The sequence below is a fragment of the Macrobrachium nipponense genome, chromosome 31 (genome assembly GCF_015104395.2).
Source record: "Macrobrachium nipponense isolate FS-2020 chromosome 31, ASM1510439v2, whole genome shotgun sequence".
NCBI lineage: Eukaryota > Metazoa > Arthropoda > Malacostraca > Decapoda > Palaemonidae > Macrobrachium > Macrobrachium nipponense.
In genome coordinates, this window is record NC_061093.1 from 27732881 (window position 1) to 27748594 (window position 15714).

Below are 15714 nucleotides of genomic sequence, written 5' to 3' on the forward strand. Positions count from 1 at the left end.
AAGTAATCGATTCAAATAAATCTATTCGAAAGATATGAGCATATTAAACAATGAAACAGGTGATGAATGTGTATCGTACATAGTACTAGGGCAAAAGTGAAATGCTATTATGATAATAGGCTTGCGACTTAGATGAGGTTAAGGTAGAAGAACTGAAAATATAGAAAGATAAAGTTCGTGTCAGAAACATATCTTAGTATTAGCAATTAACAAATAAAAACTGCTTTTGAAACTGTAGGAAAGTCTTCATAGACACAGGACAATTTATAATTCCAAGCAGAAATAAATGAATTAGCAAGTCCAGCCGTTACATAGGTACGGTACCACTGTTACTACTGTTCCTTTCACGCTTGACTGCTTGACAGTGGGAGACTGTCTAAGAGTCTACTGTGTAAATTCGTGAATATAAATTAAAGTAATGGCATCTGACTTGAAGGATAAACAGCTTTTGAGCTCAAGTACTAGGCAAGTGCAGTGTATGTGTGAGTAATTCAGCCAAGTACACCTGCCCAGCATGCAGTACGAAGACTTGTTCTTTTGGGCTGCGTCAAAACCCACAAGAACGATGCGAAACTGTTGACGGGAAGCGAAGTAAAACTGCAATGATTCACAAAAGAAGATATGGGCAACCTCACTTTACTCAGTGATTACAGGTCAGTCCTGCCAAAGTTCCTCAATAGAAGATTGACTTGGCGTAGTAGCTTAGACCAGCGGTACCATAAATGTAGGTTAGGCCTAGCTCCCTAGGGTAAACAGCCGACTGGACTGGCCAACTTGCCGACTACAGCGTTCTTGGTCACCCTCCGAAAAAGTACTTTAACACGTCCTGACACCGGAGATGGTCAGGAGTCATGAGTTGTTGGTGGTGATAGCAGGAGTTCAAGACCTAGGGTAAACAATCGCATGGATTGGCGAACTCACCGACGGTCACGGCTGGACACCCTCCGAAAAGTACTTAGGGGGAAAAACCAGCGACGACCAACCCTTATCACGGTGGACAGGTCTTATTCACTCGATATTTAAATGGTGAAACAAGAATACAATTACAACTCCAAGCATACCATTCAAAAGATTGAAGTTTCGTCAACATAATGTGATATATGAAAGCCCCATACGAACTAAATAAGCATGTGACGCTCTTCGTAAAATATGTTTTCAAGGCAGTTTTGAAATCCATTGGCGGCTACCGTGGGATGTACAGGTTCTGATCAGTGACGAAAATCATCTTTCCCAGCCTTCCAGCAAATCATTTGAACAATGTTAGCGTATGCATGTAACGTTTATTGATCTTACTCAAGATTGCAGTTGTAATCAGCACAATAAAACAACGTTTTGTTGCCTATATTACTGAAAGTATGAAACTTTTTATTCCCAGGGTCATGGTTTGAACTGATTCATTCTTACCTTGTAATCGGTGGTTTTTATCCTTACTGCCATCACAACTGAAACTCCACAGTGCTTATTTGATTGTTGCTGTTCCTGGTTCCTCCTTAAGCGCGCGCGCCACAAACAGTTACGAACAGCAGACGACAAAACTGCAAAGTTTTATTACCTAAATTGGTTTACTTTACTCGTTATTTAGTTTCAAATTTACTTTGTTTTTTAAAAATTTAATTTAATTCATGTATATTATCCCTTTTTTTGCAACCAAATTACCCCGAAAAATTACAGATATTTCTAAAGTAGATACAATCAAATGTTTCTAACGTTTTCGTACATCTGGCTGCCGAAAACCATAGAGGAACGACTACGGATAAGATTGGATATACATATATTTTTTTTTTGTTTTTTTTTTTTTGCTTTTGTTTTTGCTAGCACTTTTCATTGATTTCAGTCTATATTAGTATTTTGAATTTCTTTAATAACCGTATGCCAGAAATAAATGTAACCTTTAATGTTTGTATGCTAAGAATGGCAAATCATTGTTGCCACATTAGTGGAGGCTTCACACATACGCCGATTCTTATTATAAACTGTTTCCATGAATTCTAGTTGTCATAGTAATGCAATAATGATAAATTGCTTTAATATTTATGGTATATATACTTCCAATAACATAGCCTAATTTCACCAATTTCAACGTTTTGTGTGTAGTCTTATACCCAGTTTTGGTTTGGAGGGTCAACACATACCAAATGGCAACAGAGAGAGAGAGAGAGAGAGAGAGAGAGAGAGAGAGAGAGAGAGAGAGAGAGAGAGAGAGAAAGGGAGGCGAAGGAACGAGAAGGAAAGGGTGGCGGTGGAGGGGGGGAGAGGTAGGTGGAGCTTTATACATGTATTCGTATCCATTTCTGCATAATGGAGTTGTTTTTGTCTCTTGGTACAAGGACAGTGTAGTTATTCTTTACGATTAGTGATTCACGATACCCTTATAAATTACGGCACTGGGTGTAAAGCACTATAGCAAAATCTCGTTCTGATACGAGAGTTCGTTACAGAAATAGGTATTGCCCAAAAACGTGCTTGCACTGTCTCTGAAACCCATAGTAGGTATGCTGCTTAGTTGTCAATCAAGTTTTTTTGTAATAAAGTATTTTTTACAAGCTAGCTATTGAACAAATTTGTATTTTTCTCAATCAAAACATATGCCCCTCAATGCTAACTTTCCTCTTTTAACGACGTTTCTGGTCCATTGCAAATTCGGCCCCATAATTTCTTATGGTGCGAAAACAGAGGCCCAGGGACCGAAAACGATTGCGTCACACTACGGCAATAATCCAGCAGTAAAACATCTTCATATATCCAAAAAGTAAATAATAAAGATATATATGCGCATTACGATTATACCAATTACATGAAGAGCTATACTCTGCATGAATAACTGGTAAAACTGTTCTGCAAGAAAGTTGAGTAAAGCAATTATTTACAATAGTTACAAAAGTCAAGATATTGTGACTTAAAAGAATGTTCTAATTCCAAAAAATAATTACTTAACTTTGAGTCAGAATCGAGTTACTTTAACATGTCCTGACACCGAGATGGGGCACTGTGGAGTTTCAGTTGTGATGGCAGTAAGGATAAAACCACTGATTACAAGGTAAAAATTAATTTCTACATAAGGTTTGTATATAAGTTATAAGCCAACATAGGAATAAGGAAGGGTAAATGACCGAATGGCGACGCAGCGGCCACTTTCTCGGAATGTGAACACTTCCTAAAAAAGCGCTTGAATTATGCCATTTTTTTCGTAATTTAGGAGAAAACACGGGCCACAACTCTTGACTGATGCTCATGGCAGTGAACTGAAGCATTTTTTGGGAAGGTGTTATATTTAACAAATACTATTGGAAAGAATACACAGGTATTTGACATTTAAAATTGCTTACTTGTTATTTAGTCACTAAGGACATTTCAGTGATCACATTATACAACTCACTTTGTGTAAAATAATGGCCAACAAACAATGATGGTAAGATTCTTTCAAGAATCTTTTTAAAAATAACCCGAGAAGAAATGTAAGTTGAAAATAGTTAGACTATCACTAAAAAATCAATAAATTTTATGAAGTTAACATTATTTAGCAAACTTAACATGATTTGTTTTCATGTTAGTCTGCTAAATGAAGTTAATTTCATAAATTTTATTGGTTCCTTAGTGATAGTCTAACTATTTTTAACATACATTTCTTCTTTTAAAAAGATTCTTGAATAAATCTTACCATCATTGTTTCTCTTCAATTTTTTATACAAAATGAAATGTCCTTATTGACTAAGGAACAAGTAAATTATTTTAAAAGTCAAATACCTGTGTAGCCTTTCCAATAGTGTATATAAATATAACATTTCTGACAATCCTCCATAGTCTGGAATAGTGGTGGGAAACCACAGTTATAGGGTCAGGCTAGGTTTGATAGAGGTGAGGGACTGGCTAGACAGTTTATTATTTCTTTCCATCTTTAAACAAAAACTCTAATGGACAGAGTCAACAGATTATAAACTCATAGAGGCTTGAAAGAACACACCACACACGGTATTATAAAACATTTGATAACATTTTAATGATAACTAGGATAAAACTATTACAAAACTGTAGTATTAAGCCTAATGCTAGAAAATTTCATACTGTTTGCAGCATCAGCCTGCCTAGTGGTGCTAGCAAAAGCAGCTAAGTAGGGCAAAGATGATTGCAGAGGACATTTGTCGTTGTAGACACAAGTCAGCATTAAGAATTGGCAAAATAAAATTGACCGATGACGTAATTATTATATCCAAGAGTTTGAGATAGAGAGTCAGCAACAGAAGAACACACTGGAGAGCAATACTCCAAACTGGAGAGAAGAAAAGAGTTACATTTTGATATTACAGCTTCATCTCAAAACATTCTAAAATATTTTTGTAAAATATCAACTTTTGAGAAACAGGATGCAGAGATTATATATATGCTTCTCAAGAGTCAGTTTTTATCAAAAGTCACACACCTAAGATCATAAGAGTCACTGGGATTTAGAACTGTCCAATTAATTGTAAATCAGGGGAAAAAGGCAGAATTGTTCTGGATTGACTAACAAACATACCTTGAGTTTTAAGCTTCATGCCCCAAAGCCTACTTGACTTATGTGCTAGATTTTTATTCAAGGATTCTCCAATCACAGACCTAAGGCACAGAAAAGGAACAGCTGCTAGAAGAGTAACATCATCAGCTTATGTACGTAATTAGTTTGTTCCTCAGACTTTGCCTGATGCCATTAGTATAGATAATGAGTAGCAATGGTCCCAGAACAATACCCTGAGGGACACCTGAAATAACATTACTAAGTTCTATACTGGCCATCAACACAGACTCTGGGTGCTGCCCATTAAAAATTCATTTAAAATATTAATAAGTAGGTTAATGCTTCATGATTTACATGGTCAAAGACTGCACTAAAATCTAGATCATTTATGTGTGTCTCTGCACCCTTATCAAGAGCATTTTGCAAGATGGTAGATATTGACAAGAGTGCATCACAAGGACTAAGGTCTTCATGAAACCCTAACTATAATGCTGGCAGCAGGTTATTAGCTTTAATGAACATTACTTGTGGGAATGTGTACTAAAAGGATAACAAATAACAGTTTGTAAGCAAATTAGGAAGTGGGGATATGGGGTTAGAAATTCTTTTGAATAAAAACAAATTAAGTATTTCATGAAAAGATTTAAGGTACTAGCAGGAAAATTCTTATTATTTTACTTTTAATTTTTAGGGTTTTTCATTAACTGTCCTTTACATGAAACCATTAAATTTATTATTCTCTACTTTGTTCATAGATTCCTTGAGGAGATTGACCACAAATTGGATGACAATCATCGTCACCCACTGAGACGTCATATCATGGTGAGGCATGGTGAAAGACAGTCATTGCCTCATTTTTTGCAGCGTCTGAAGAGTGAAGCATGGAATCGAGGAACCCTTTTAAAGTTTATGCCAAGCCATTTTGTTGCACATCAAGAAAATTCAACGCGTTATTACTTTAAAGATGGCATAATAAGGTACTGTATTTCTATTGTTCTTAGTTCTGTTTCAGGGGTTGAGGAAGACAGTAATTTATATTTTGATTTAAATCTTTTTTTATTATTATTGGAAATATAAACCCCACAGAATTTGGTTGATGACAGAAAATACATAGAATTTTTTTCGAATAAACTACAGTGGTACCTTGACATACGAAAGGCTCAACTTACGAAAAACTCGAGATACGAAAGCAAATACGAAAATTTTACAGCTCTACATACGAAAAGTTTTCAAGATACGAAAGGTTGTTGCTGTAAAGTCCCGAGATTCGCCGGACCACCGAGAACAATTTTAAAACTCCCGCGCTGCCAACTGAGTAAACTCGCCACCATCCTCCCGCTCTCCCATTGGTTCCTGATGCTAGTCACCCCATAAGGTCCTGCTCTCCTATTGGTCAGCATCTACCCCTTGTGCTTTAAGTATTCTATTGGTAAAAGGATGCTGTAAATTGAAAAACTTATTCATGCATACAATTATAAAAAAAAAACATTAGGTAAAGATAGAATAAAGAAAAATAGAAATGAATGGTATTATACTGTTTGGGTAATTTCAGTGGTTGAAGAGAGATAATGAAAATTTATGTCTTACTGTGTAAAGTGATTGCTTGGCGATTGTTCGATACTCGTAAGTGCTGGATGTAAACAGATGTTTGGAAGCTTTTTTTTTTTTTTGTTTGTTTATTATAGTTAATGGTTACTTAATAATTATTTGAAATGAGTACATGCAATACATTTAATAAAAAATTGTGAATTAGATATCATAAAATATAAAATAAATCAGACTGCCAACAAATACGTATTTTTTAGAATTCTTCTTCTGTTTTTAATATTACGTTACATATACGTATGTTTCATTATAGCTGTCCAGTAACTCGGTATTTCCATTAGGTAAAGATAGAATAAAGAATAGAAATGAATGGTTATTATACTGTTTGGTAGTTTCATTAGTTGAAGAGAGATACTAATGAAAATTTATGGCTTACTGTGCGCTAGGAAAAATTGCTGGCGTTCGTTTGGTACTCGTAAGACGGGTAAGAGCTGAAGGTAACAATCGATTGGAAGGTTTTTTTTTTTTGTTTGTTTGTGTATTATAGTTAATGATTAATTAATAATTATTTGAAATGAGTACATACTGATTATTTATACATTTTATTGGCATATTCTAAGCTTTAGCTCTTAGGTTAGATGTCAGAATCATAGACTAGGCTACAGTAGCAACCGCTAACATAGGCTAGGCTTATTGCTAAGGGACATATGCTAAAGTCCTAATATATGCAGTAAAAATGGGGTTGAACATTACATGCAGTTGAATATTACTCAAGTATGTACAGTATTTTGCCTTTTTGGAGTCCTATTTCTTCCGTCGGATTGGCGTCGTAACCCTAGAACATGTGTTTTAGGCCTGGAAATATAATTTACTGGGGTGTTTTTGGAGGGCTTGGAACGGATTAGCCATTTTACATGTAAAATGTGGTCCAAGATACAAAAACCTCATGATACGAAGGGCGCCTCGGAACGGATTAATTTCGTATCTCGAGGTACTACTGTATTACTTTTCCATAGGCTGTTCATGTGTCTGTGCAAATCACAGAAATTGCTTGATGACAGAAAATAGAAATTTTTTTCCACATAAACCATTACTTTTACAAAGGCTATTCAAGTGTCTGTGCAAATCACAGTTCCCTTATAACAAAAAGAATAACTATTCCCAGTGGTAGATGATGCTGGTGTTTCTGGTTTCCTTTAGTTCCCCAGTACCCAAGTGGGTCACATATTGTGTCTGTCACCTTGTTAACTGCTTACAGTTTTATCCAGGCTCCTTTTACCCTGTTTTTGTTTACAGTGTAGTTATTGCTACTATGTATTTTTCATTGTTTTATACCATATTAGTGTTGGTTATTTTTCCAGGCAGTCATTGTATTACTAATGAAGGCTTTGGAGACAAGTAAAGGCCTTATCTGTTAGACTTGCAGGCCTTTGTCATTTGTTCTTCACATAAATTTGTTGAAAATCCAAGTAGTCTCTTTGGGATTACAAGCTTTTGTTCCTCACATCTGCAGTTTGCATTTGTTGGATAACTTGACAACTGTTGCCTATTTGAAATATCAAGGAGATGCTAGGTCTGAGGGCATATGTCAGCTAGAGATAGAGATCTTATTGTGGGGAGAGGAGAAATATGTTTAGTTAGTAGCAATATTTATCCATGGAATTTAAAATTCATGATGAACTCCCACAGCAGAATGAAGCAAATCCTCTATGCTGAAAGGTTTTTATGTCTAAAATCGTGCAGATTGCTGTGGAATCTTTAAAAGATTCCTCTTGTAGACATATTGTCAGTGCACTTCAGCAGGAACGACTGTGCCAAGGCTAATGAAACAGCTTGGAAGATAGGCACTGTGATGCACAGCTGGAACAGTCTAGATGTCTGTGCCTTCCCACATTTCATTGTCACCAGTTCTTTAGGGACAGGAACTGGAAATCATCGAATGATCTCTCTGGCCTCAACAGAAGTTAATCCAAGATCTTCTCGCCCTCTTGATAGATATCCCAAGTATCCCTCTCAGGTGAGAGAATCTCCTGTACCCCATTATGTTTGATTTCATCTTCTTGACTTGTTAAGTTTTCATTCTAGGAAGGTATTAAGTGATGCCTCATTGTAGAAGAATTTTTGTTGGAGGTGTCTCAGAACATTGCTAACCCAGGACAACATCTATTACAGGGGTCTGCCAAATGGAAGGAGCCAGGGTTATATCCAAGCTATTTTCGTTATACCAAACTTGCTGCTTTTTCTCTACAAACAGAAGAATGTGTCTGTTGCAACTACCAAGGGATATTGTTCAGCTTTACCCAGTGTTTTTGAACTCAAAGAGTTGGACTTGAGCATTTCCCCTGAGTTTAGAAGAATATAGTAACATTTTGAGAAGAGACAGGGGCATCCTTTATCAGTTAAGCTTTCTTCTTGGGATCTGCCCCTTGTGTCAAGAAGTTTGATTATTTTACTCACTATACCTTGTCAGTCCTCAGAGTTTTATAGGTATCATTCATGTTTCCCCAGGAAGCTTGCTTTGGTTCCATCATACATATTCCTTTGTGCCTGTCTTTGCAAATCGGCTGAGTTTCTTCCTACCTAAGTTGCCACTCTGACTATGTAAAAGTGTGTAGAAACACTTATTTTATGTATGTAACTTACCAAGTAATTACATATATAAGCTAAGAATTTCTAAGTACTGACAGCTAAAATGTGAAAATTGCAGTAACAATTCTTTGTTTTGGTGTGGGCAGGTATCCCCGCCCACTAATGGGGTAGAAGATAAACAACATAGCAAATGAGCTAAATTTCTTTCTGCTGGCTTCTGACAAAGGTTGTTAGTAGCAGCTCTTTAAATCTGGATCGTTTGTTTGCCGGTTGTTATAGGACTGTCGGTGAAGTACCATATGATTCTTTTCTTAGCCTTTGGCTTTTGTTTATTTAGTCAGGCATTAGTTAAGAGATTTTTGGGACTTTTGTATGTTTTTTTATTTTTTTTTTATTGACGATGCCTGACTTGGGAGTAACAAGTATCTGTTACTGCAGCAAGGGTTGCAGGACATAGTTGACATCTGCCAAGTACGATGCACATACGGTATGAACAAGATGTAGGGGTCAAAGTTGCTCTCTAGGATTAAGATGTTCTGAGTATACTCTGGGATTTCTCGCTCAAAAAAACGAGAATCCTACTAAAACCTTGGCCGCAATCTTCCACAATTAAGTATGATTAGTAGGTCAGGATGAGGAGAGGTCTCTGCCCTGTGAGGGCACTCAAGTTTTATCTTCACAGACCAAAGATCTTAGAGGAGCTTCCAATAACTTATGATGTTCGGTTGAGGACCTCTATGGCCTCTTTCCAAGAATGTTCTCTCGTTTTTCCTGAGAGGTCTCATTTGTAAGGCCCATTCACAAGTTCAAGAAGAGGTTTTCCCTGTGCTTAAGGTAAAGGTACAGAAGATTAGGGCAGTGGCTATGTCTCTGGCCTTCAGGTATAACTTTTCTTTATCGTCTCTTATGCAACCGATGTATTGGAAATGTAAATAGGTTTTTGCTTACCACTATTTACATGAAATTGAGACTATTTTTAATTACCGCAGTACCTTCCAGAATCGTTATGGTGGTGGTTTTTCATTACTATTGGTGTAGGTTGATTTAGTATTCTGGCTTTGTGTGTTATTGATGGTACTGTGCCCAGGGTATGGGCAATGTCTGGGCTTTACTAGCGCTCGGAGATGTCCGCGCTGTAAGTCTCCCACTCTGTAGTAGGTAACCCTTGGTCTGACTCCACACCTCTACAAGTTGAGATGAGCTGTGTCGGAGGCAGTAATTTTCTGCTATAGCTCTCTTAACAGGTAAGGAAACAACAAGCATTATGTTAATGCTAGTGATTTTTTTGTTCGGATTTCATTACCACTAATAAATTGCAACAGTATTTTCACCCAGCCATCCGAATCCGACCCCTATCAATGTGAGAATCAGCTATGTAATTACTTGTTAAGTAATACTTACATAAAAATAATATTTTTTATTTTGAAATGATATTTTACATATACTAACCAAGTAATTACTGAACGGGAGCCCACCTACCTCCCCTCTCATGTGATAGGACATAAATAAATTGAACTTGTTTGCTATGTTTACCTTCAAACCCCGGTAGTGGACAGGGAAACTTGCCTACACCAAAACAAAAGCATTGTTATGGAGGAGTTATAGAGTTCCATTTGACAATGTCTGTGAGAGAGAGAAGAGAGAGAGAGAGAGAGAGAGAGAGAGAGAGAGAGAGAGAGAGAGAGAGAGAGAGAGAGAGAGGGTGTAATTGCTGTATGGATAGTTAATGACTGAATTGGTTGTTGGTGGGTTCTGGGCTGTCTGCTGGTGCTGTTGATTGTTTAGAGTTCTGTGTTTTTAGTGTTTTTGAGTCAGTCTTTGTGAGAGCTGGTGACAGTAGTGTTGACAGCAGTTATTGGAGGAATTGAGTCAGTTGAGTTTTGTGTGTTATTGATTTGTTTTGTTGATTTGTTGTGAGTTGATATTGGTTGCTTAGGAGTGGTTGTGCTGTGAGGGTTTGTTGGGTTGTATGTGAGTTCCTGTTGGATTATATGTGGGTTGTTGAGGGTTGTTGTTGGTGTTGTTAGTGGGTGTGTGTTGCTTTTTTGTGTTGGTAATTGTTTGTGCATTGGTCTTTTGTTGTGTTGTCATGTGTGAAGTTGTGGTTGTGTTCCTTAGTTGTTTGCTGTGTTGTTAAGTTGTGGTTGTGTTTCTTTGTTTGTTGAGAGTTGTGAAGTTGTGGTCTTGGGTGGGTGTGCTGTTGGTTGTTGGGTGTGTTCTAGTTTTGAGGTTGTGTTCCTTGGTTGGTTGCTGTGTTGTTGAGTTGTGGTGTTGTTCCTTGATTGTTGTTGTGTTGTTGTTGTCCTTGGTTGTTGTGTTGTAGAGTTGTAGTCCTTAGGTGTTGTTGTGTGGTGTCGTGGTTCTTGGTGGTTGTTGTTGGTGTCCCAGTGACCTTAACCAGCGGACAGCACAGGTAGCCCGAGTAACTGGATTGGTTGGTAAGTACATGTGTTTTGAAAGTTTTCTTGTTTTCATGTTTGTGTAGTTGTAGGTCAATTGTCCTGCTTGTATTCTGTAGTGCTAAGAGGAAAGTGTGAAAGAGGGTGGGTTTGGAAGCTGGAGTGATTAGGTTAATGTGGGGAGGGTTTGCCACTTGTTTTTTTTTCTAGCTTGTGACCCGCCACATTGCCACCGCGATTTTCAAATTTTAGCTGCCATTACTTAGAAATTCTTTGTGTTGCGATTAGTACATGGTAAATATACATAAAATCTCATTTTATCATAAGAATATAATTTCTATTATAAAATTATCTTACTCAAGGTGCCTTTTTTTGTAACCCCTGTGTACTATCTACATTGGTTCATGCTGCATAGCAAGTGATCCAGTTTGCCATCTGAGAACCTGAGGGAACCAGGTACACTGGAGTTAATTATTAAGCTGATTGGTTCTTTTCTTTTTTAGTGGAGTGTCTGGGATTTGTGCAGATGCATAAATAGGCTATGTAAAGGTAATGATGGTCTATTGAAAAAGTTTATTTTGTTTTTTGGTAACTACTACATATTCCACTAAACTAAGCCATTATTGCTGTACATCACAAATGTGTCATTGAAAGGTATTATGTCTTATTGTCTTATAATTCTTTTAAAGCCTGGAGGGATGTTGTTGTACGTAAATATATACTGTACGTATTTTGTTAATATTTTTCAAAACTGAAACTGACTTTTGCACTTGAAAAGCTGCCTGTTGTGGAATGTTAACAAATAAGTGATGGTTATCTGTATAAAGAATAATTTTATTTGAATCTGAGGAAACATCAAGAATTTACTGATCACATTATCAGATATGAAAAATAGTCATCTGACCACACAGAATGTGCCAAATCTATCTTGAATAGAGCTTGAAATTGATTGGAAATCATAGGACCCCTGATTTTTGCTTAATTCTATGCCCAAAACAATCAAAAGAGGTGAGGAGATACTAAAGAATTTTCTGTTTGATTGGTTATGAATTGGCACATTGTACTATTAGAGTTATAGAGTAAGAAATTGCTGAAAAGTTCTGGTGATGTTAATGAGAGTAGTTTATCAGTCTTCCACTGGTAACTCAGTCTACAGATTACTTATCGTATCTTTGTGATAAAACTCTGGAAGTGTTGCAAAATATTTTAAATAATAAATAATAAATGCAATGAAAATAGGGGTATATTTGTCTTTTAATGTTGTCAAATATAAATGTGGTGTTATGTAAGGTTGAAAATTTTCAAAAACAGTTGTAATATGAGGAATTATTTAAAGTGATTTGTATTTTTCTTAACATACAAACTTGAGGTCTTTACATATGGGATTAACTTTCAGCGAGCTGGAAATCTCCCCATTAAACCTTTGGTTGTTGTGGCAATAGCTACCAATGGTAGGGGCAGAAGTAAGTCTCACATATGTAAAGACCGAAATGACAAATTTTTAAAGTAAATACAAATTACTTAAAAAATTTGTAATTTCGGTCTTTACATATGGGAGACTTACTTTTGGAGGGTGGATTCTGAGTAAATCTAAACTGATTGACAATTTGGCTTGCCTGGGTAGTCTCTTCCTGGTCATGAAAGAGCAAAGGAAGGAGACTGTACCTGTGATCTATTGAACAAGAGAAATGTTCAGTTGTCACACTTCTGGACATTTCAAATTAAAGGAATGTAATATCCTTGATTTGATAAGGTTTAGATCAACCCACAGTATTGAAGACTATAAAGCTAAGAATAACTAACTGGTTTGCTCATAGTCAGTTCTTCTTTCCCCTTGCCAGAGAGAAGGAAGGTTTTCATTTACTAGTCCAACTAGAGCTAGATTATAGAAATGATACTCAGTCCAGCATGTGATGGTACTTTTACTGTTCCTCTGCACATTGGAAAAGAAAGGAGGACAGGAAAGGTAGGCCAGTTCCACACACACCTCCTTGCAACTGTACACCTTAGGCGAGATGCTATTACCATAACCACCTTGTAAAAGTTTAACAGCCAGATTTCCAGTTCGCTGAAAGTTAAGCCCATATGTAAAGACCGAGGGTTTGTATTCATATAGGAACAATGGTGATTTGGAAGAAATCGAGGGTTATGTATTCAAAAGATAATGTAGAGATACCATACTTTTGACCTCCCAAGATATATGGAATATTAGATTTTGGTAGGCTGAGCTAGGTGTGCAGTGTAAGAAAGCAATACTATAGGAAATAATCACTCTCCAACGTGTACTTTGGGAGAGCTATAAAACAACATGGATTTAACATGTAGGGTTCACTGACTAAGATTTACAATGAAGATGATAATTAGCCATTTACTGATGCTCCCTGTAGGATGCCATTATTGGACCTCATGTGGTGCACTGTAGGCATTACCTAATGTTCTTTGCAGCATCCCTTCAACCCCTAGTTGCAATTCCTATCATTCTTTTACTGTACCTCAGTTCATTTTCTTTTTCTTTAATCATACTTTCCACACTTTCATAACAATTGTTTCATATTGTAACAGCAAGGTTTTCCTACTATTACATCTTAAACAAATTTTTACTCTCAAATTCCCTGTTAGTACTGGCCTTTGATCTAAATTTTATATCCCATTCCTGTGTACAAACGATAGTCTTTTTTGATGTACTGATATCAAATGGTATCAATGACAATTGATGCCAGATAACCATAAGTACTAGTAAATCATAATAGAACCCTAAATTGCAATTATCAATTTTCTCCTTTTACAGATGGCATGTGAAATGGATTTTTCATCAGGCAGATGTAACATTTGTTGACAGAAATGTAGATGAAAACACCACTATTGTCAAACTTCTTTCTAAGTACTTAGAGCCAAATGACAGTTTGAGTCTAGAAGAATCTGAAAAATTAGCTTTTTATCATTCAGCTTCTTACGGGAAAGTCGCTGTCCTGATGCAAACTAATGAGAAAGGATCTGTGCCTGCCTTTGAAGAAGTTTTTGTGAAAAAAAGTCTTCGTTTGAACATGGCAAATAAAACTGTCATTGAGTATCCTGTATTTTATGTTGTTCTTCGAGATCATATTCACTCTTACCTTGAATATGAAGCTGATGATCATGACGATTTGTTTTGTGAAAAAGAGCAAAAAGAAGAGGTAGATGAAAGCTTAGGATATTTCTGAATATGAATCTTTCTCATTCTTAACTCATATTTAGAAAGAAGTGGCATTCATCATCATCATTATCATCATAATCATCGTTAGTAATGGTTTTATGTCATCCTTTCCCCATGTGAGGTTATATGTAGAGTAAGTTTTCTTCACTCATCTTTCTTGTGTATTCAAACTGAATTCCAATGTATTCTGTCTTCATTTCTTAAATACTGTTTTTCTCATCAGAGCCAATCAATCATATATTTTGCCCACATTTATGGCCTTAAAACCCCTAGACTCAGTTATTTGTCTATATACCTCATACTGTACACTACAGTATATGTATTGAAGAGTGGAGTGCTGGTAACAGCTTGATCTAAGTTTTCCCCAGCACTTTCCTACAGGATTGATCATGCTATTTTTCAATTTAACAATTTTTTAATTTCATTATTTATTAAATAATTCCTCATTCTTTTTATCCATTTTACTTTGTTTAACCATAGATAAGGGATCAACTGGTAATCTCTGCACCTAAGTACTGCCATTGCTGTTGTGGTCTTCTGATTAGCTGTCATTGCAGTGAAAGCTAGCAAAGTACTAATCACAGTATTTTTTTCTGAGAATTATGCGTCTTATTATTGTTAGTAATATTCCAGTTATTGTTTCATTATTATCAGTGAAGAAGTGTCAGTATTTAGGTGATGTGCCAGACTGGTCTAATGTCAGTTGCAAGCTATCCACTATAACTGCTCTTTGCTGCTTTCCACTGCATTGCGCTTCCTTTTCTCCCTACCCACTCCTAACATGCTTTGTCAGTATTTAGTTGGCTCACTGCCTGGCATGTCTAGTCCTTACCTTCCTTGCCCATTATACATTCTGACTGCCCAGCCCACTTCGAACCCCCCAATTGACCTTACTTGTGACTGCACCTCCAGTAATAACTGATTTTATTTTAGTGACTGTAGCTGTGACTGATGATGCAGTATCCAGGGTTCAAAGGAATCCCTTCATTGGGCTAAGGTGTCAGATTCGTGCTTTCTTAATGGTCCAACTACAGTATTAATACAGTGCAGAGAATCCACAACCAGCTGCTTTGTGAGAACCATAAGTATTGAAATGCCTGTCTCTATATTTGCCTTCATCAGAGACACTCATAGTTTATGGCTTCAGTCAGACTGCACAAAGCAGAAGGACTGCATCCATTGTTAAGGTTTTGATAGTGATGACAACAGTGACAACAAGGAGCAGTTAACTGTGATCAATAGCAGTTCTGTCTGCCCTATGAACCCTAATGAGCATCACAGCTCCAAAGTCCAGATTTAACAGTGACTGTAATGATAGCTGCTCTTGGATGGACCTGTCTCAAACTTACATTATCAGTCATGACCATTTAACCTTTTGAGTGCTCTTTTGCCCTCACTCCCTGAGGCATATCAATGGTAGCCTATTGGTAGTCAGTCCCACAGACATTCACCAATTCTAGTTATATAAAAGGCACTTTCATGGCTTGCCAGTCATT

The 15714-nt window shown here is 36.7% G+C and overlaps 1 protein-coding gene across 1 annotated transcript; it reads left to right on the top strand.

Annotated features, from left to right (window-relative positions):
• Positions 1–379: 379 nt before the first annotated feature.
• On the top strand, positions 380–14877 carry LOC135206718 (box C/D snoRNA protein 1-like). Its single transcript, XM_064238170.1, has 3 exons — positions 380–653; positions 5248–5469; positions 13814–14877. Exons 1-3 carry the CDS (start codon positions 622–624, stop codon positions 14223–14225), a joined length of 666 nt encoding a protein of 221 aa, XP_064094240.1. The 5' UTR covers positions 380–621; the 3' UTR covers positions 14226–14877.
• Positions 14878–15714: the final 837 nt, after the last annotated feature.